This window comes from Canis lupus, chromosome 22, assembly GCF_048164855.1.
Source record: "Canis lupus baileyi chromosome 22, mCanLup2.hap1, whole genome shotgun sequence".
Lineage (NCBI taxonomy): Eukaryota > Metazoa > Chordata > Mammalia > Carnivora > Canidae > Canis > Canis lupus.
The window spans coordinates 17,899,055-17,914,044 of NC_132859.1; the positions used below are offsets into that span (position 1 = coordinate 17,899,055).

Below are 14,990 nucleotides of genomic sequence, written 5' to 3' on the forward strand. Positions count from 1 at the left end.
ACAAAGGTTTTGTCCATTGTATTAATCTTTCAGAGCACTAGTTTTGGTTGTTGTTAATAATTTTCTTTTCCTTTTGCATTCATATGAAAATTTTTGTTCATTTTCACCCTTAATTTTATTATTTCTTTCCCTACTTCTCTGATCTAAAACTGTTGCTCTTTTATGTTCTTAGAATTGTAAATTTTATTTGTTTTTGGTTTATGAGAAATTCAAAGTTATAAATTCCCCTATGATTTTTGGCATAGTGTTTTCATCATTATTCAGCTCCCGTTTTCTGTTTTTTTTTGTAATTTTCATTATGACTACCTTTGAAACAATGATTTTTAATAGAATAATTTTAAATAATTAGACATGTGAGATTTCTAAAGCTATTTATTGTTTTCTGATTCCATTTCTTTATAGTCTGCAGTCTGTAGGATGGCAATCAATCGGAATATATTGATAATTCCTTTGTGGCCTAGTGCATGATTAATTTCTGTGACTGTTGCAGGTATGATCAACTTATTAATCATATCCTTTGCAAAAAAAATCATGCCCTTTGAATATTCTTATCCTTATTTCCTCTTTGTCTACTTGATTTATCATTTTTAGAGAGGAATGTATTAGAGTTTCCAAGCCCAAATGTTGGTTTATCCACCTCCCTGTGTAGTTGTGTCAGGTTGTTGGTTTACATTTCAAGTTTATATTATGCAGTACATACATGTCTAACAGTTAGATTACCGGTTTTTTTTTAGATTACCTTTTAATTACTATTCTTTTTTAAAAGATTTTATTTATTTATTCATGAGAGACACAGAGAGAGAGAGAGAGAGAGAGAGGCAGAGAGAGAATCAGGCTCCCTGCAGGGAGCCTGACATGGGACTCAATCTGGGGTCTCCAGGATCACACCCTGGGCCAAAGGCGGTGCTAAACCGCCGAGCTACCTGGGCTGCCCTAATTACTATTCTTTTTAGGATTATAACACCCTGGTCTTTAGGAGGTGTCTGAGTTACATTCTATTTTGTCTAATTAAAATTGCCATTAGTTTACTTTTGTTTCAAAGTTGCCCAGTTATATCTTTTCCCATCCTATTTTCAAACCTTTTGAGTTCATGTTATCTCCTATCCCTTAGAACTCACCTTAATCCCTTATCAGCCCCATTGCACAGATAAAGAAACTAAGGCTCAGAAAGGTTGCTCACAGTCAGCAGCTCCGGAGTGCCAGAGCTGAGACACAGACCCAGGTCTGTCTCACCACCAAGTCTGTACTCCTCCATCCTGCCTCCTCACTCCTCTTCAGAACACCTATGTAAGTATGTAACTACGAGGTTTTCCTCTTTCGTAGAAAGTCTAATTTAGCAGGGGACTGCCCTCATGAGACCGGAGTCTTCACTGGTAGGCCACGCTTTAAGAATCTACAAAGGACATTCCACAGATACTTTGATTTCATCTTCCTAACACCCCATAACGTGCACAGCAAAGCCACAATCATCCTCACTTTACAGATGAGGGGAGGCTCAGAGCCCAGTTGGTACCTGCCCAGATCACCCGGGTGACCGGAACTCCTATTTCTCCTGCATATAATTTGAGCCCAGCCGTCAAACCGTTTGCTCCCCGCCTCCTGCGCCTGAAGTGTCAGCCTATGAAGTCCGTTTTAGTGTCTAAGTATTCCTTGTGCATTTAAAATGTCACCTCTCGGGATCCCTGGGTGGCACAGCGGTTTGGCGCCTGCCTTTGGCCCAGAGCGCGATCCTGGAGACCCGGGATCGAATCCCACGTCGGGCTCCCGGTGCATGGAGCCTGCTTCTCCCTCTGCCTGTGTCTCTGCCTCTCTCTCTCTCTCTCTCTCTCTCTCTCTCTCTCTGTGTGACTATCATAAATAAATAAAATTTTTTAAAAAAATAAAATAAAATGTCACCTCTCTCAGCCTTGGGTTTCTCATCCACAAGAGGGGCACAATGCTGCCAATTCCACGGAGTTCCTGAGATGAGTACGTGAGACCATGCATGCGAGGTGCTGGGCACCGTCCCCGGTAAATGCCCCAGAAGCGGGGATGCTTGCGGGCAGGTGTCTGGACGCGGGAGGTGCAGACACTGTGACCCCTCTGTCCGCAGGTGCATGCCCAGAACAGTATCGGGCTACGTGTCCAGTTCTGTCTGACCCAAAGTCCAGCAAATTCTCTACGGGACCCCAGCGGCCTGGGGCTCGGCACTCAGGGAAACCGAGAAGGGAGGCTAGAAAAAGCGAGGAGAGGTGAGCACAGCGCAGGGGGCTGGGGCTGAAGCGGGAGGACCCAGGTGAGGGCGGTTTCCCTGGCCTCTGCTGATTGGCTGAGGGCTGCGCCTGCGGACAGGCTGCGTCCAATGGCCGCGAGGCGCCTGCGTGGTACTGTCCAATGGGGAGGGGGCTCCGCAGGGAGGCGTGGCAGAGGGGACCCAATCAGAGCCTCCGTGCACGTCTTCCCGCACGAGGTGGACGCAGGGAAGGCGTAAAAAGATCGCTGGCGGGCAGCCCGGGGGCCCAGCAGTGCAGCACCGCCCGCGGCCCGGGGCGTGATCCTGGAGACCCGGGATCGAGTCCCGCGTCGGGCTCCCTGCATGGAGCCTGCTTGCTTGCTTGCTCTTTCTTTTCTCTCTTTCTTCTTTCTTTCTTCTTTCTTTCTTTCTTTCTTTCTTTCTTTCTTTCTTTCTTTCTTTCTTTCTTTCTTTCTTTCTTTCTTTCTTTCTTTCTTTCTTTCTTTTCTCTTTCTTTCTTTCTTTATTCTTTCTTTCTTCCTTCCTTCCTTTTTCTTTTTTCTTTTCTTTCTTCCTTCCTTCCTTTCTTTTCTTCTTTCTTTTTCTTTCTTTCTTTCTTTTCTCTCTTTTTCTTTCTCTTTCTTTTTCTTTCTTTTCTTTTCTTTTTCTTCTTTCTCTCTTTCTCTTTCTTTTCTTTCTTCTTTCTTTCTTCTTTCTTTTCTTTCCTCTCTTTCTCATGAATAAATAAAATCTTAAAAAAAAAAAAATAACTGCTGGCCCAGACTCGGGCTGAGTCCTAAAGCCACTGGACTTCGGTCCCAATACCTCACAGGGCCGGGAGTCTCCGGGACCAGCCGGTGGGGAGACACCCACACCTCCTGGCAATGCAGGGGGCAGACTGAGGCAGGGGGCTCACCCATCACCTGCAGAGCTCCTTAAAACGTGGGTTCTTGGTAAGGGCCCTCGCAGATTTAGATTCAGGAACCTAAGGACCTTCGGCAGGGACCCGGAGGCCTGTACCTTTCACGAGCTCCCAGGTCTCCCAGGTGGTTCAGGTCACGGGGGTGTAGGGGTGTGGAAGTCTGGGCGGGCAGGGCTCCCTGGGCTGGAGGACCTGCTCAGGCCCTGGAAGAAGGCGACCGTTCCGCCCCCGGGGTTCCTGATGAGGCTAACCAAGTCCCCATCCGTGTCTCCAGCGGTCACTCTTGGGAGAATACGGCTTTGTCATCAAATCCTTACCAGCACCTTATGGGCCCCGGTTCTTTTACAAAGGGAATAACTCTTGTGCCACAAAGAGCAAAGGGAGGCAAGAGCCAGTGGATGAAAAGGATGAAAAACACAGTATCACGAGTGGGCCTGGCTTTGGCGCCTCCCCTACCCCTAAAAATGTGAGCCCCTCCCAGCCCCCATAGAGCCAGGCCGCAGGAGCAGGAAGTGCTGCCAGGGGCCCTGAGGGGCACAGGTCCAGCCTCAGGTCTCTTCTGATGGAGGGAAGTGAGGCTCCAATGCTGACCCCACTCAGGTCTGCAATCAGGAGCTGATGAACATGAATCTAAATGGAGACAAATTCAGAGCTCTAGCATTCATTCACCCCTCAAACACGAACACAACCCTGACCGATGCATTACAGGTGTGAGCAAGTCTCCAAAGTAGGCCTGGGAAATTGTAAAGTTGCCCAGGCTGGTGGTCAAATCACCAGGACCCTGGATTCCTTCCCCCCACCCGCCCCTCGACAGTGCCCTTCAGAGCAGCTTAAAAAGAGGGGACTTCAGGCCTCCCTTTTTTTTTTTTTTTTAATTTTTGTATTTATTTATGATAGTCACACACAGAGAGAGAGAGAGGGGCAGAGAAACAGGCAGAGGGAGAAGCAGGCTCCATGCACCGGGAGCCCGATGTGGGATTCGATCCCAGGTCTCCAGGATCGCGCCCTGGGCCAAAGGCAGGCGCTAAACCGCTGCGCCACCCAGGGATCCCAGGCCTCCCTTTTTTAAACTCACATCTTCTGCTATTCGCGTGCTTGGGCCAAGGCCTCCCAGGCAGAGTGGGCTCATATTTTAATGACAACATTTTTAAGGCAGTGACGGTAAGGAGAGCTCAGAGAACAGAGGCAGACTATAAAGCAAACTCAAGTAGAAGTCGAAATTCCAGGCTCGCAGAGGCCACCACCATGGCACCCCACATCCATGCTTCATCCCCAGGTGGTCATGTGCTTTATTTCTTAAACCCTTTAGGAAAAATGATCCCACAGCAGTGAGGAAATGGAGCCAGAGAGATGGCCACCCCAATCAGTGCCAGAGCCTGGGCAGGGCCCTGGGCAGGCCCCCAGGCTGGGAGGCCTGGACAGCAGCTGTGGGCACCAGACCCTCTCATGAGGCGGCGGGATCGGCCAGCTTCACTTCAAGGACCTGCCTGTCACCAGGCGAACCTGGCTCACTCCCTGTCACAGGAGGGTCTGTGTGTCTCTTTGTACCCCGAAGACCTGAGACCCGTGCCCTGAGAACTACACAGACACAGCCACAGAATCACACGTCCACACAATGATACCTTCTTTGCTGGGGAAAAAGCCTCCTGGTTCTTCTCTGCTCTGGTGTGCATCCTTACACTCACACACATACGGACTCAAACTGATGCCAACTGCCTCCCATGCTCAAAGAAGAGAGGACCCCCTCATTCCAGGGCTCCACAGGGATGTCCTGCCACAGGGAGGCCACATGGAGCTTCAGGCCAGCTCCTGTCTTTGGAGACTGGTCCCTACTCCATGGTGCCTATTTAGTGGTTCCTCCTCTACTGGAAAATGGTCCCTCATTTCATATACTTTTTTCCTGGTTAAGTACAGACTTTGACCCATTTTTCTCTCTGTTCTTGAGAGGTACACATTTAACCATAAAAACTGCTTTTAAATCTGCCCACTATTCTGCTTAAAATTACCCGGCTAAAAGTGCTTTAAAGGAAAAAGTTATTTGGCCAACTTGAAATTCCATCTAATGCTGTTCTAGAATCCATAGGCTCTTGAACAATGCACCCAGCTTGCAGCCTGGCCCAAGTTAACAGGAGCCAGTAGAAGGAGGACACCGAGCAGATAAAACTGCAAAGGTAGTCACTGGTGACAAGAATCCTGGTGCCAGGAGCCTGTCACCCTTTGCTGAGGAACAAGGGCTTGGAGCATGGAGGGGCTGCCCCAAGCTGTCCACATGGGTGTGTTTTTCAAGGAGACCTGAGTGTAATGGTGAATCAGCAGAGAATGCAGTCCAACAGTTAGGTTTGGTCATGCCCCAAGGTGAAAAAACATATCTTCTTGCTTATCAAACTAGTATGGGTATACCTCAGAGATACTGCAGGTTTGGTTCGAGACCACTGTGATGAAGTGACTATACAATATTACAATAATATTCATTTAAAACAAGTCAAATGAATTTTTCAGTTTCCCATATAAAAGCTAGGTTTACACCACACTGTAGTCTATTAGGTGTGCAATAGTACATAATTAAAAAATGCTTTATGGCTAAAAAATGTTAACCATCACCTGAGCTTTCAGGGAGTCATACTCACTAATCACAGATCACCAAATAGAATAATGATGAAAAAATTTGAAATACTGCAAGGGTTACCACAATGTGACACAGGGACGGAAAGTGAGCAAATGCTGTTGGGAAAATGCACATATAGACTTGCTCGATGCAGGGTTCCCATAAACCTTTAATTTGTAAAAAAATGCAATTATTGCAAACTGTAATAAAATGATGGAAGCCTTAAGAGACCAAAAAGTGAAATTCCCGATGCTGATAAGGCCACAGTGAAGTGGGAATGAGAATCTTTATGGTGTCCCTAAGCTTTTTTTTTTTTTTTTTTTTTTAAGATTTCATTTACTTGAGAGAAAGAGAGCATGAACATGAGCAGGGAGGGGAGCAGAGGGAGAGGGAGAAGCAGATTCCTCACTGAGCAGGGAGCCCGACGTGGGGGGCTCAATCCCAGGATCTGAGATCATGACCTGAGCTGAAGGCAGATGCTTAACCGACTGAGCCACTGGGGGGCACAAGGTGTTCTAAGCTTTGACATAGGAGTTTAACATGTAGGAATCCACAGTAAGAAACTTGAGAAACACGGACTAAGGTTCCTGCAGCATTCGCTGTAGTGTTCCTGGAACAGACTTTTCCTGAGAGCCTCCTATGTACTGGGCAGCGAGCAAGGAAATGTGGGTACAGACATGGAGCAGGAAATGCACCTTGCCCTAGAAGAGCATTCAGTCTGGAGGAAAAGTCAGACACAAGAATAGGCAGGTGCAAGCCCATGAAGGAAGTGGGGTGTGACACAGGCTCCAGGTGCTGTGGGGGCCTGAGCTTGCACTGGAAGTTGATCAAGAGAGTCAGTCTGGTAAGGCAGAGGGACAAATTCCAGACAGATCCAGGAAACACTGCCTGCCTCAGCTAGCCCGTAAGGAGGACAAGCTTGGAAATAGCAGATAATCAAAGCTAACGAAATGGTTCAGCAGTGTAGGGTATATTCATATTAAGGATATTGTAATCCTTAAACAGGTTTTTTTTGGAGAATGTTTATAATATAATGCTAATAATAGAAAAAAAACAGGGGGAAAAGGGTACAAGTTTTTTAAAAACTGTTTTCAGGGATGCCTGGGTGGCTCAGTAGTTGAGCGCCTGCCTTCGGCTCAGGTTGTGATCCTGGGGTCCCAGGATGAATTCTTGCATTGGGCTCCCTGCAGGGAGTCTGCTTCTCCTTCTGCCTATGAGATATCTCTGCCTCTCTTTGTCTGTGTCTCTTGTAAATAAATAAATAAATAAATAAATAAATAAATAAATAAATAAAGTAAATAAAAACAGTTTTCATACATCTTCAATAGAAAAGAAGTATACGCAAATAGAATGACGTATTTCTGTGTGGAAGGACTATAAACAGTGTTCTAATTCTTTTAGGCCATTTCCAAATATTCTACAATGGGACTACTTTCACCTTTATAACCAGAAAAAACAGATTTTAAACCAATTTATAACCAGAGACTTAAAAAAGTAAACACGACATGGGCCAAAGAATGGAGTGGGTGACTCTGGAGTTTTGAAACATCCTGTGTCCCTGAGAAGTTCCCTATTTTTTTATTGTGAGCATCGAGAGGACTCCTGGCATACTGTGATGGGGCTTCTCGGGCGGGAGCGGCCAGGCCACCCCACGCTCCCTGAGACAGACAGCTTGCAGGAGCTGGGCCCTGACTCCCCGTGTGGCCTGGCTTGGAAGGCAGGGTGAAGAAAGTGGGGCTTCTCCCTTTAACAGTTTCCACTGGAGCAGGAAATACCTTAACTCTTCACTATTTGCAGTAAAGGGGGAGGAAGAGAGGAATCACTTTCCTCAAGCACATGTGAACACACTGGGGCTAGAAGCTCTAGGCTTCCCTGGATCTCTCCCCGAAGTAACTCTGAATGGAGGGGTAAGGGGTCAGGACAGAGAGAGGGCAGGCTGAGCCCCAGTTCCCCACCCCCTCTCCTCTGTGTAGCTGGGTTGTGGCCTCCAGGGGGCAGCTCACACCAGAGTGACTGGGGACATTTCCCACTGAAGCGCTAGCTCAACCTGCCGTGGACCGGAGGCCGATGGAAGCTGGCGATCAGCTCTCCACTCTTCCTGCCCACTGCACAGGTGGCCATGAAAGAAGAGTGAGACAGGGATGCCTGCGTGGCTCAGTGGTTGAGTATCTGCCTTTGACTCAGGTCGTGATTCCGGGGTCCTGGGATCGAGTCCCACATCAGGCTCCCCGCAGGGAGCCTGCTTCTCCCTCTGCCTATGTCTCTGCCCCTCTCCCTGTGTCTCTCAGGAATATATGAATAAAGAAGATGTGGTCTCTGTATACAATGGAATATTCCTCAGCCATTGGAAATGACAAATACCCACCATTTGCTTCAACGTGGATGGAACTGGAGGGTATTATGCTGAGTGAAGTCAGTCAGTCGGAGAAGGACAAACATTATATGTTCTCATTCATTTGGGGAATATAAATAATAGTGAAAGGGAATAGAAGGGAAGGGAGAAGAAATGCGTGGGAAATACCAGAAAGGGAGACAGAACGTAAAGACTGCGAACTCTGGGAAACGAACTAGGGGTGGTAGAAGGGGAGGAGGGCGGGGGGTGGGAGTGAATGGGTGACGGGCACTGAGGGGGGCACTTGACGGGATGAGCACTGGGTATTATTCTGTATGTTGGCAAATTGAACACCAATAAAAAATAAATTATTAAAAAAAAGAGAAAAAATATTTTAAAAAAAGTAGAGTGTGACAGTAACTGTCACCTTCCTGGGCCTTGTCTACCACATGCCCCTCAACCCACCCCCACTATTACTAAGGTCCTCAGGTACTTAGCTTGCAGAGGTACTTTGCTGTGGACATTTCTGTTGAAGCAAAATTCCACCCCTCATCCCTAATGCAATGGGCTGTCTTGTGAGAGCTCGAGCATCATAAATTGCTGTCCCCTGAAGCCCAGAAGCTGCTCACCCCAGAATGAGATTATGAGCTCAAGTGACCAAACCTGCCCAGAGTCCCCACCCCCTCCCACAGCCAGCAACACCAGAAGTGTCACTTCGTGGGCCACTTCCAGCCTGGACCAGCCCCCTCCCCCAGGCTTTCCCAGGGTCTTGCACTGCCACCTCGTAGGACTGATCACACTGTGTCAGGAAAGGGTGTTCTAGCAGGTCTGACTCCCCATGTAGACCAGGGGTTCCTTGAGGGCGGGACCGTGTGGCACTCACAGCATCAGCCAGCTTGCAGCACTGTGCCTGACACATCACAAACCCTCGACAGATGTTTCCTGACAGAGTACAGGAATGAACACACGGATGCCTAAGATCCTTGGGTTGGGCCTGGAGGGGCAGACGCCCATATTCCGTCCCTCTTCTTGCCCAATCCTGGCCTAAGACATTGTCAGTCCATGAAGCATCACTAAGACATGGGGCAGAGACCCAAGGGGCACGACTAAAACGTGCTCTGCTTCTTCCTTCCTGAGGACAAGCCTGACCTCAAGCCATTCGCATGACCTCCCAGGGCTGCGGGGACCTCACAAGAAGTCCCCTAACTCCAAGCAGATGTTTAAGACCAGGTCCCACGGCTCCGGCTCCAAGAACTGAACTAATTTGAGCGGCCAGCTCAGCGCTGTCATTGCATTTACTTCCTCTAATTAACAAAAGTGTCAGTACAGGACAGACCACAAGAGCCTGGGCGCTGGCTGACTGCTGCTCCACGCTCCACCCACGGGAGGAATGCCAGACTCAGCCCCAGGAAAGCAAAGCCCTCAACCCTGGTCCTCGGCCTGAATGGCTGGCAGGGAGGGTCGGAGGGGACCATCCCGGGGACACTGCTGGGAGCCCTGGGATGCGCACTGCTTTGCGTGAACAGTTCACTTAACCCTGGTGCTTGCCTAGCTGATGTCCCCAGGGCGCACCCATTTAGATGATGGGCAGCCAAGAAATGCCACCGAACAGGGTCCTGTGGGCCTGAGGCACTTCGGAAAAGCCAACCTTTTCTGATTAATGATAGCAGACTCCAACAGCTAAGAAGACTCCACAGGGCCTCTCCTAAAGCCTTGCCATTTTCAGAGGGGAATCAGGGATCCAGGGGACCTTCTCAAGGCTCCCCAGTGAATGAGCGTCAGACTCCAAGTCCGCACCTGCCACCACATCACATCGGCCCCCGCCCCCAGCCCCATCCCAGCAGATACACAGGGTTAATTGTCCCTAACAGAGCTGCCAACTGATTGCTATCAGCTGGCTGGAGAGCAAGCCCGGCTAGACCTGAGACCACAGACATGTTTGCTGGCGAGACACTTGGTGATGAGTGTCATTCTGGGGAAAGGTGGCATTAGAAGGCCTGGGAGACTGAGGATGCAGCGCCAGCCCCGCTGAGTGTGCACGCGGGCCTCCTCTCCACCAGCAGCTCACGGCCCACCAGCGCGGCCTGCAGAACCGACCTCCCAAGCTGCGGCCAGAGGAGTGGTGGGGCTGGGCTTTCTCCAGCTCTGGGGCAGCAAGGACTCCACTTTGGTCACTATGCTATCCACAGTCCCCAGCCCTGGTGAGGGGGGCTGATGGAAGAGGCTCTTTATGCCTTGAAAAATATATCTAAGAACTGTGTGCAAGATTTATATAAAAATATATCAAAATCCATTCACACACACCAAACATTCGCCCATGAGCAGCAAGTGGCAGCTACTGCTCCAGTGAGAGCATGAGCAGCGAGGGCAGCTTGGCCTGTTCTCTCCAAGTGGCCAGGCCACGTTCACCAGATAAGAGCATCCACGGCTTCTTTACTTGTGAGGAACCCTTTCTTCCAGCTATCTCTTCCATAGAAGGGAACCAAAGGAAAGGCAGGGCTGTGTGAATTTTGACCAGAAACAACCTCCTTTTACAGGTGGGGACACTGAGGCTCAGCGAAGGATAGGAATACCAATGATCACCTGGAGGCAGCAGGGTGGAGCGAGGTGTTGAGGAGTCTTTGCTCCAATGAGAACTAGCAATGACGGGACGCCTGGGTGGCTCAGTGGTTGAGTGTCTGCCTTTGGCTCAGGTTGTGATCCCGGGGTCCTGGGATCAAGTCCCACATTGGGCTCCCCACAGGGAGCCCGCTTCTCCCTCTGCCTATGTTCCTGCCTCTGTGTCTCTTGTGAATAAATAAATCTTTAAAAAAAAGAACTAGCAGTGGCCTGCCAGGGGAGACTTGCTCCAGCTCAGCTTGGCCCGGGCCTCCACCCCCTCACGGGGGCTTGGTGCAAATTAGAACAAGATGCCCTGTCTATGCAGCATGCAGGCTGGATTCCCCACATCCCCCTCCCTGGGTGCTGCTGTGGAGGGGATGACTTGCGTGACTGTGCCCAAGGGTGGAAGCCAAGACCCTCAATTTTCTTTAACCCCACCCCTCCCTGCCAACTGCTGATTTGCCGTTAACTTGTAAAAATATTTCTTGATACCAAAGGAGGTCATAAGTCATAGACCCCACTTCCATGCAAGGAAATCAGTTCTCAAAACAGGGACAAAGACACACCAAAAGGTCTGTGTAAGGATAAAGACACTCATGATCTAAAACCGTGGGCAAGAGTCATGCTGCCCCCACCACACCTAGAGCCACGTCTCTGTATGTGTTCCTCGAAAGACAGGGACAAGATCAGAAGAATATTCAATCAAGTGGCTTCCAGGTTTTCGGCATCATTCTCTGGCTTGGCAGCTTTCACGAGGCAAGGCGAAAAGCCCACATTTGCATCTAGTTGCTCGCTCTAGGTGTTCACACAACCAACCTCCCCAGACCTGCTTCTCATTCTGATGTCTAGCTCCCCAGATCAGAAAACACCCTGGAAGATTCCTGGATCTCACACTAATCTAGAGGCCACCAAACACCCAGAGTCCCGCTCTTACACGTCTCTCATCCCCCTCCCCTGACCCCACTACCACCATCTTGGCTTAAATCAATTTCTCATCTGGTCTTTCCAGCTTTCCTCTCCCCTCCCCTCTCCCCCACCATGCTGCTTATTATAGGATCTTTCCAAAGCCTTCCACAGGAAGCCTTCCAAGGAAGGCTCTTTGCAGCCTTCAGAATCAGGCCCAAGCTCCATCAAGCCCCCCTCTATTTGGCTCCTTGTTCATCAGGTCCCTACCATACACTTGAGCCAAACCAAACCACATGGTGCTCCCTTATATACTGGCCACACTGTGCTCAAAAGCCTCCTCCAGCTTTGTAGCACCACTGCCTCAATCCAAAAGGCAATCCAGGCCTGGCCCACCAAACTGGCCACTTAAGCCAGCCAGGAGAATCTGGAGAATGCAAGCTGAGGCCAGGTCCCTCCCAGGACTCTGCCAAGGAAGTGGGAGGCTATGGTCTGGTGAAATCTGAGATGGAAATCAAGCAGGATGTCCTTTACTCCATACTTTCGACCCCTCACTGGACCTTGTTGAGACTCTTTATCTCTGGCTCCTCGGAGACCTCCATGGCAATTACCTATATACATCTACTTCCTGCCCCCAGCTGTCCTCTTGGTAGGAGAGACGCCATCACCTTCCTCGGTGTGTCCCTTTACCCAGCTGGGTCAGGCCTGGGGTACGGTGTGTGAGGTGAGGCAGCTTCTTGTGTTGTCTTACCCATCAGGCTGAACAACCTGTTGGCTAATTTCATGTTGCTCCTGGTGTTTGCATGCATGGGGGCAGGTGGTGGTGGTTGGGGCATGTCAATGCCACTATAGGATCTGATTCTTGCCTCCATTTCAGAAACATTGCTTATTCCATCCCTAATACCACAAGGGCCAGAAAGGGAGGGCTGTCACTTGGTGAGGCCTCACAGCCCACCCTCATGGATTGAAGCCACCATGGGGTCCCAACAGAGGTCTGACAGGCATCCAAGACTCCCTCAACAATGAGCAAGGAGTGTGGATAGGTTCAGGTCTACTCTATGGATCCAGATCTTTCAGGATAAGCCCCCAAAGAATAATCAGGAAAACCAAGTTTGAGAGGTGAGCCCCAAATACTGTTCCCATGGCTGCTACCCTAGGAAAGTTGTCATTGTGCTTTTTTAATTTGCACCCTTAGCAGAAGGCTTTGGCTCCCTCATCCTCAATATATAAAAACCAATTTATAAAACTGAACTGTCAATCTATATGTTAAATATCAGTATTACGAGGTGAACCATATTCCCCAAACTTGTATGTTGAAATCCTACCACCCCTGCACCCTAGAATGTGACTGTTTTTAGAAGTAAGGCCTTTAAATAGGTAATTAAGTTAAAATGAGGTCATTAGGATGGGCCCTAACCCAATCTGTTGACTTTATAAGAAGGGGAAATTTGGACACAGAGACATGTAGAGAGGGAAGACCATATAAAGACATGGTGGAGATAGGCATCTACAAACCAACGAGAAGCCTCAGAAGAAGCAAACCATGCTGACACTTGATGACATCCCCCCCCCCCGTGGGCCTGAGTATATCTGGAAGAATCAGAGAAGCACCCAGAAGTGTAGTTTTGGCACAGACCAAATCTTGGATGCAATGCCTATTGGGACTTGCCTGTGTTTCCCAAATTCATCTCATCCCCGATTCACCTAGGTGCCTCAGTTCCACCTGGGAGTTGTGAGGTGGGGCTAAGAACTTATTTTTGTTAAGTGGACCAGGTGATTCTCAGGGCCAGAAGCATTTAAGAAACCACGGTCCTGGCCATTTCACAGCCGGAGGAGATAGGTCTGTAGTTGTAGAGTGTGAATGTGTTTACGTGTCTGGGCACGTCTGAGCATCCCTGCCAGGCTGAGGGAGGAAGAGAAGCTGGGGATCCAGCCTCCCACCCCATCTCTAGCCCGGGTCCCCTCTGTCTATCCCGACCTCTGCTGAGGCAACTAGTCTGCAGTTTCTATCATTGCTGCGTTTGCGGATTAGTCCTGCGCCCCACGTTCTTCCTGTGAATCAACAGGCGGGTGGAATAAATGCCTCCTGCTTCCCTCCCGGGTAACTTTGCAAAGCCCCAGACGCCCTTGTTTTTTTTTCCTGGGTGCGGCCCGCCCGTGACTTTTCTCCCAGGCTCTGGGCCCTTCAGTGAAGCCTAGGTTCCCCCTCCCCGAGCTGTCGGGGCCGGCGACGGGGATGAGACTGGGGGCGCCGCCTGGCCGGGCATCAGGGGTGCGGGTCGCGGGGCTGCGGACCGCGGGTGCCTTCCGGGCCTCCCAGAGCATCCGCCCCACCTCCGACCTCCGTCGCGTCCCGGCCGGCCCCGCTCACCCAGGCCGGCAGGTGCTGGCCCCGCAGCTCCCGGCTAATGAACTGGCGCTCGTTGTCCAGGAACTGGAAGGCGGCCGCCAGGCGCCCGAGCTTCCCGCGCCGGTTCCTGCGCCACCACATCCACAGCAGAGCGCCGAGCAGCAGCCAGGTTATGCTGAGCCCCAGGTAGCCGGCCAGGTAGACGGGAGCCAGGTAGAACAGCACTCGGGCCACGAAGGTGTAGAGCTCGGGCAGCAGCTGGCTGGACAGGCGCGGCTCGGGGCGGGGTGCGCGCTGGCCTCCCGGGGCGCCGGGGGCGCGGGGCTCGTCCGCCATCTCGCCCCGCCGTGTCGCCCTTTCCCGGAGCTTCACCTGAGCCCAGGTCCACAGGCCCCGACACGCGGGCACATCGGCCCGCCAAGCGCGAGGGCCCAGCCGCCGCGCCGCACCTGCCCTGCGGGACCCGCCGCCGCGCTCCGGGCGCTCAGCTCCGAGGCCGCCCCGCCCGGGAGCGCTGGGTCTGCGGACTCGGGGCGCGGCCGCCGCGCTCGGCTCCCAGCCGGGCCCCCTGCTCCCGACGTCTCCGCCCCCGGGGCGGGGCCGCGGGTGGGGGGCGGGGCCCTGGAGGGGCGGGGGGTCGCGGGGGGCGGGCCCGTGGAGGGGCGGGGTCGCGGGGGCGGGGCGGGGCCGCGGATCGGGGCGGGGCCGTGGGCGGGGGTCGCCGGGTTCTGCGGAGGAGCCCGCTCCTGGGCGCCCCCCACCCGGCCTAGCGCGCAGGCGTCAGCGGAGGGCGCAGGTGCTACGCCCCGGTAGAGGTAGAGGTAGAGCGCTCGTTGCTCTAGGTGCCGCCCCAGGCGGGGCGTGACTCCCCGAGGGTGTGGACGAATGCTTGCCATGGATAAACATCACACAAAACCTGTTTCCTACACCCAGTTTGCAGTAGGCAGGCTAGTATGGGCTGGGAGCTGGGCGTCCGAGCCTGCCACGGACCGGCTCTCCGGGCCTCCGCACCCCACAGTGGGCCTGACTCCGCCCCTAGAGCCCGGCATCGCTGCCCCCTCCTCC

At 51.5% G+C, this 14,990-nt stretch overlaps 1 protein-coding gene across 2 annotated transcripts in view; it reads right to left on the reverse strand.

Moving 5' to 3' along the window:
* The window catches only part of ESYT3 (extended synaptotagmin 3), a 50,742-nt gene extending 36,317 nt beyond the window's left edge, over positions 1-14,425 (reverse strand). For both annotated transcript variants that reach the window (XM_072792549.1, XM_072792548.1), the window contains exon 1: positions 13,947-14,425. In XM_072792549.1, the coding sequence (XP_072648650.1) occupies positions 13,947-14,261 (315 nt within the window). In that variant the 5' untranslated portion in view covers positions 14,262-14,425. The remainder of the gene's footprint in view (positions 1-13,946) is intronic.
* Positions 14,426-14,990: the final 565 nt, after the last annotated feature.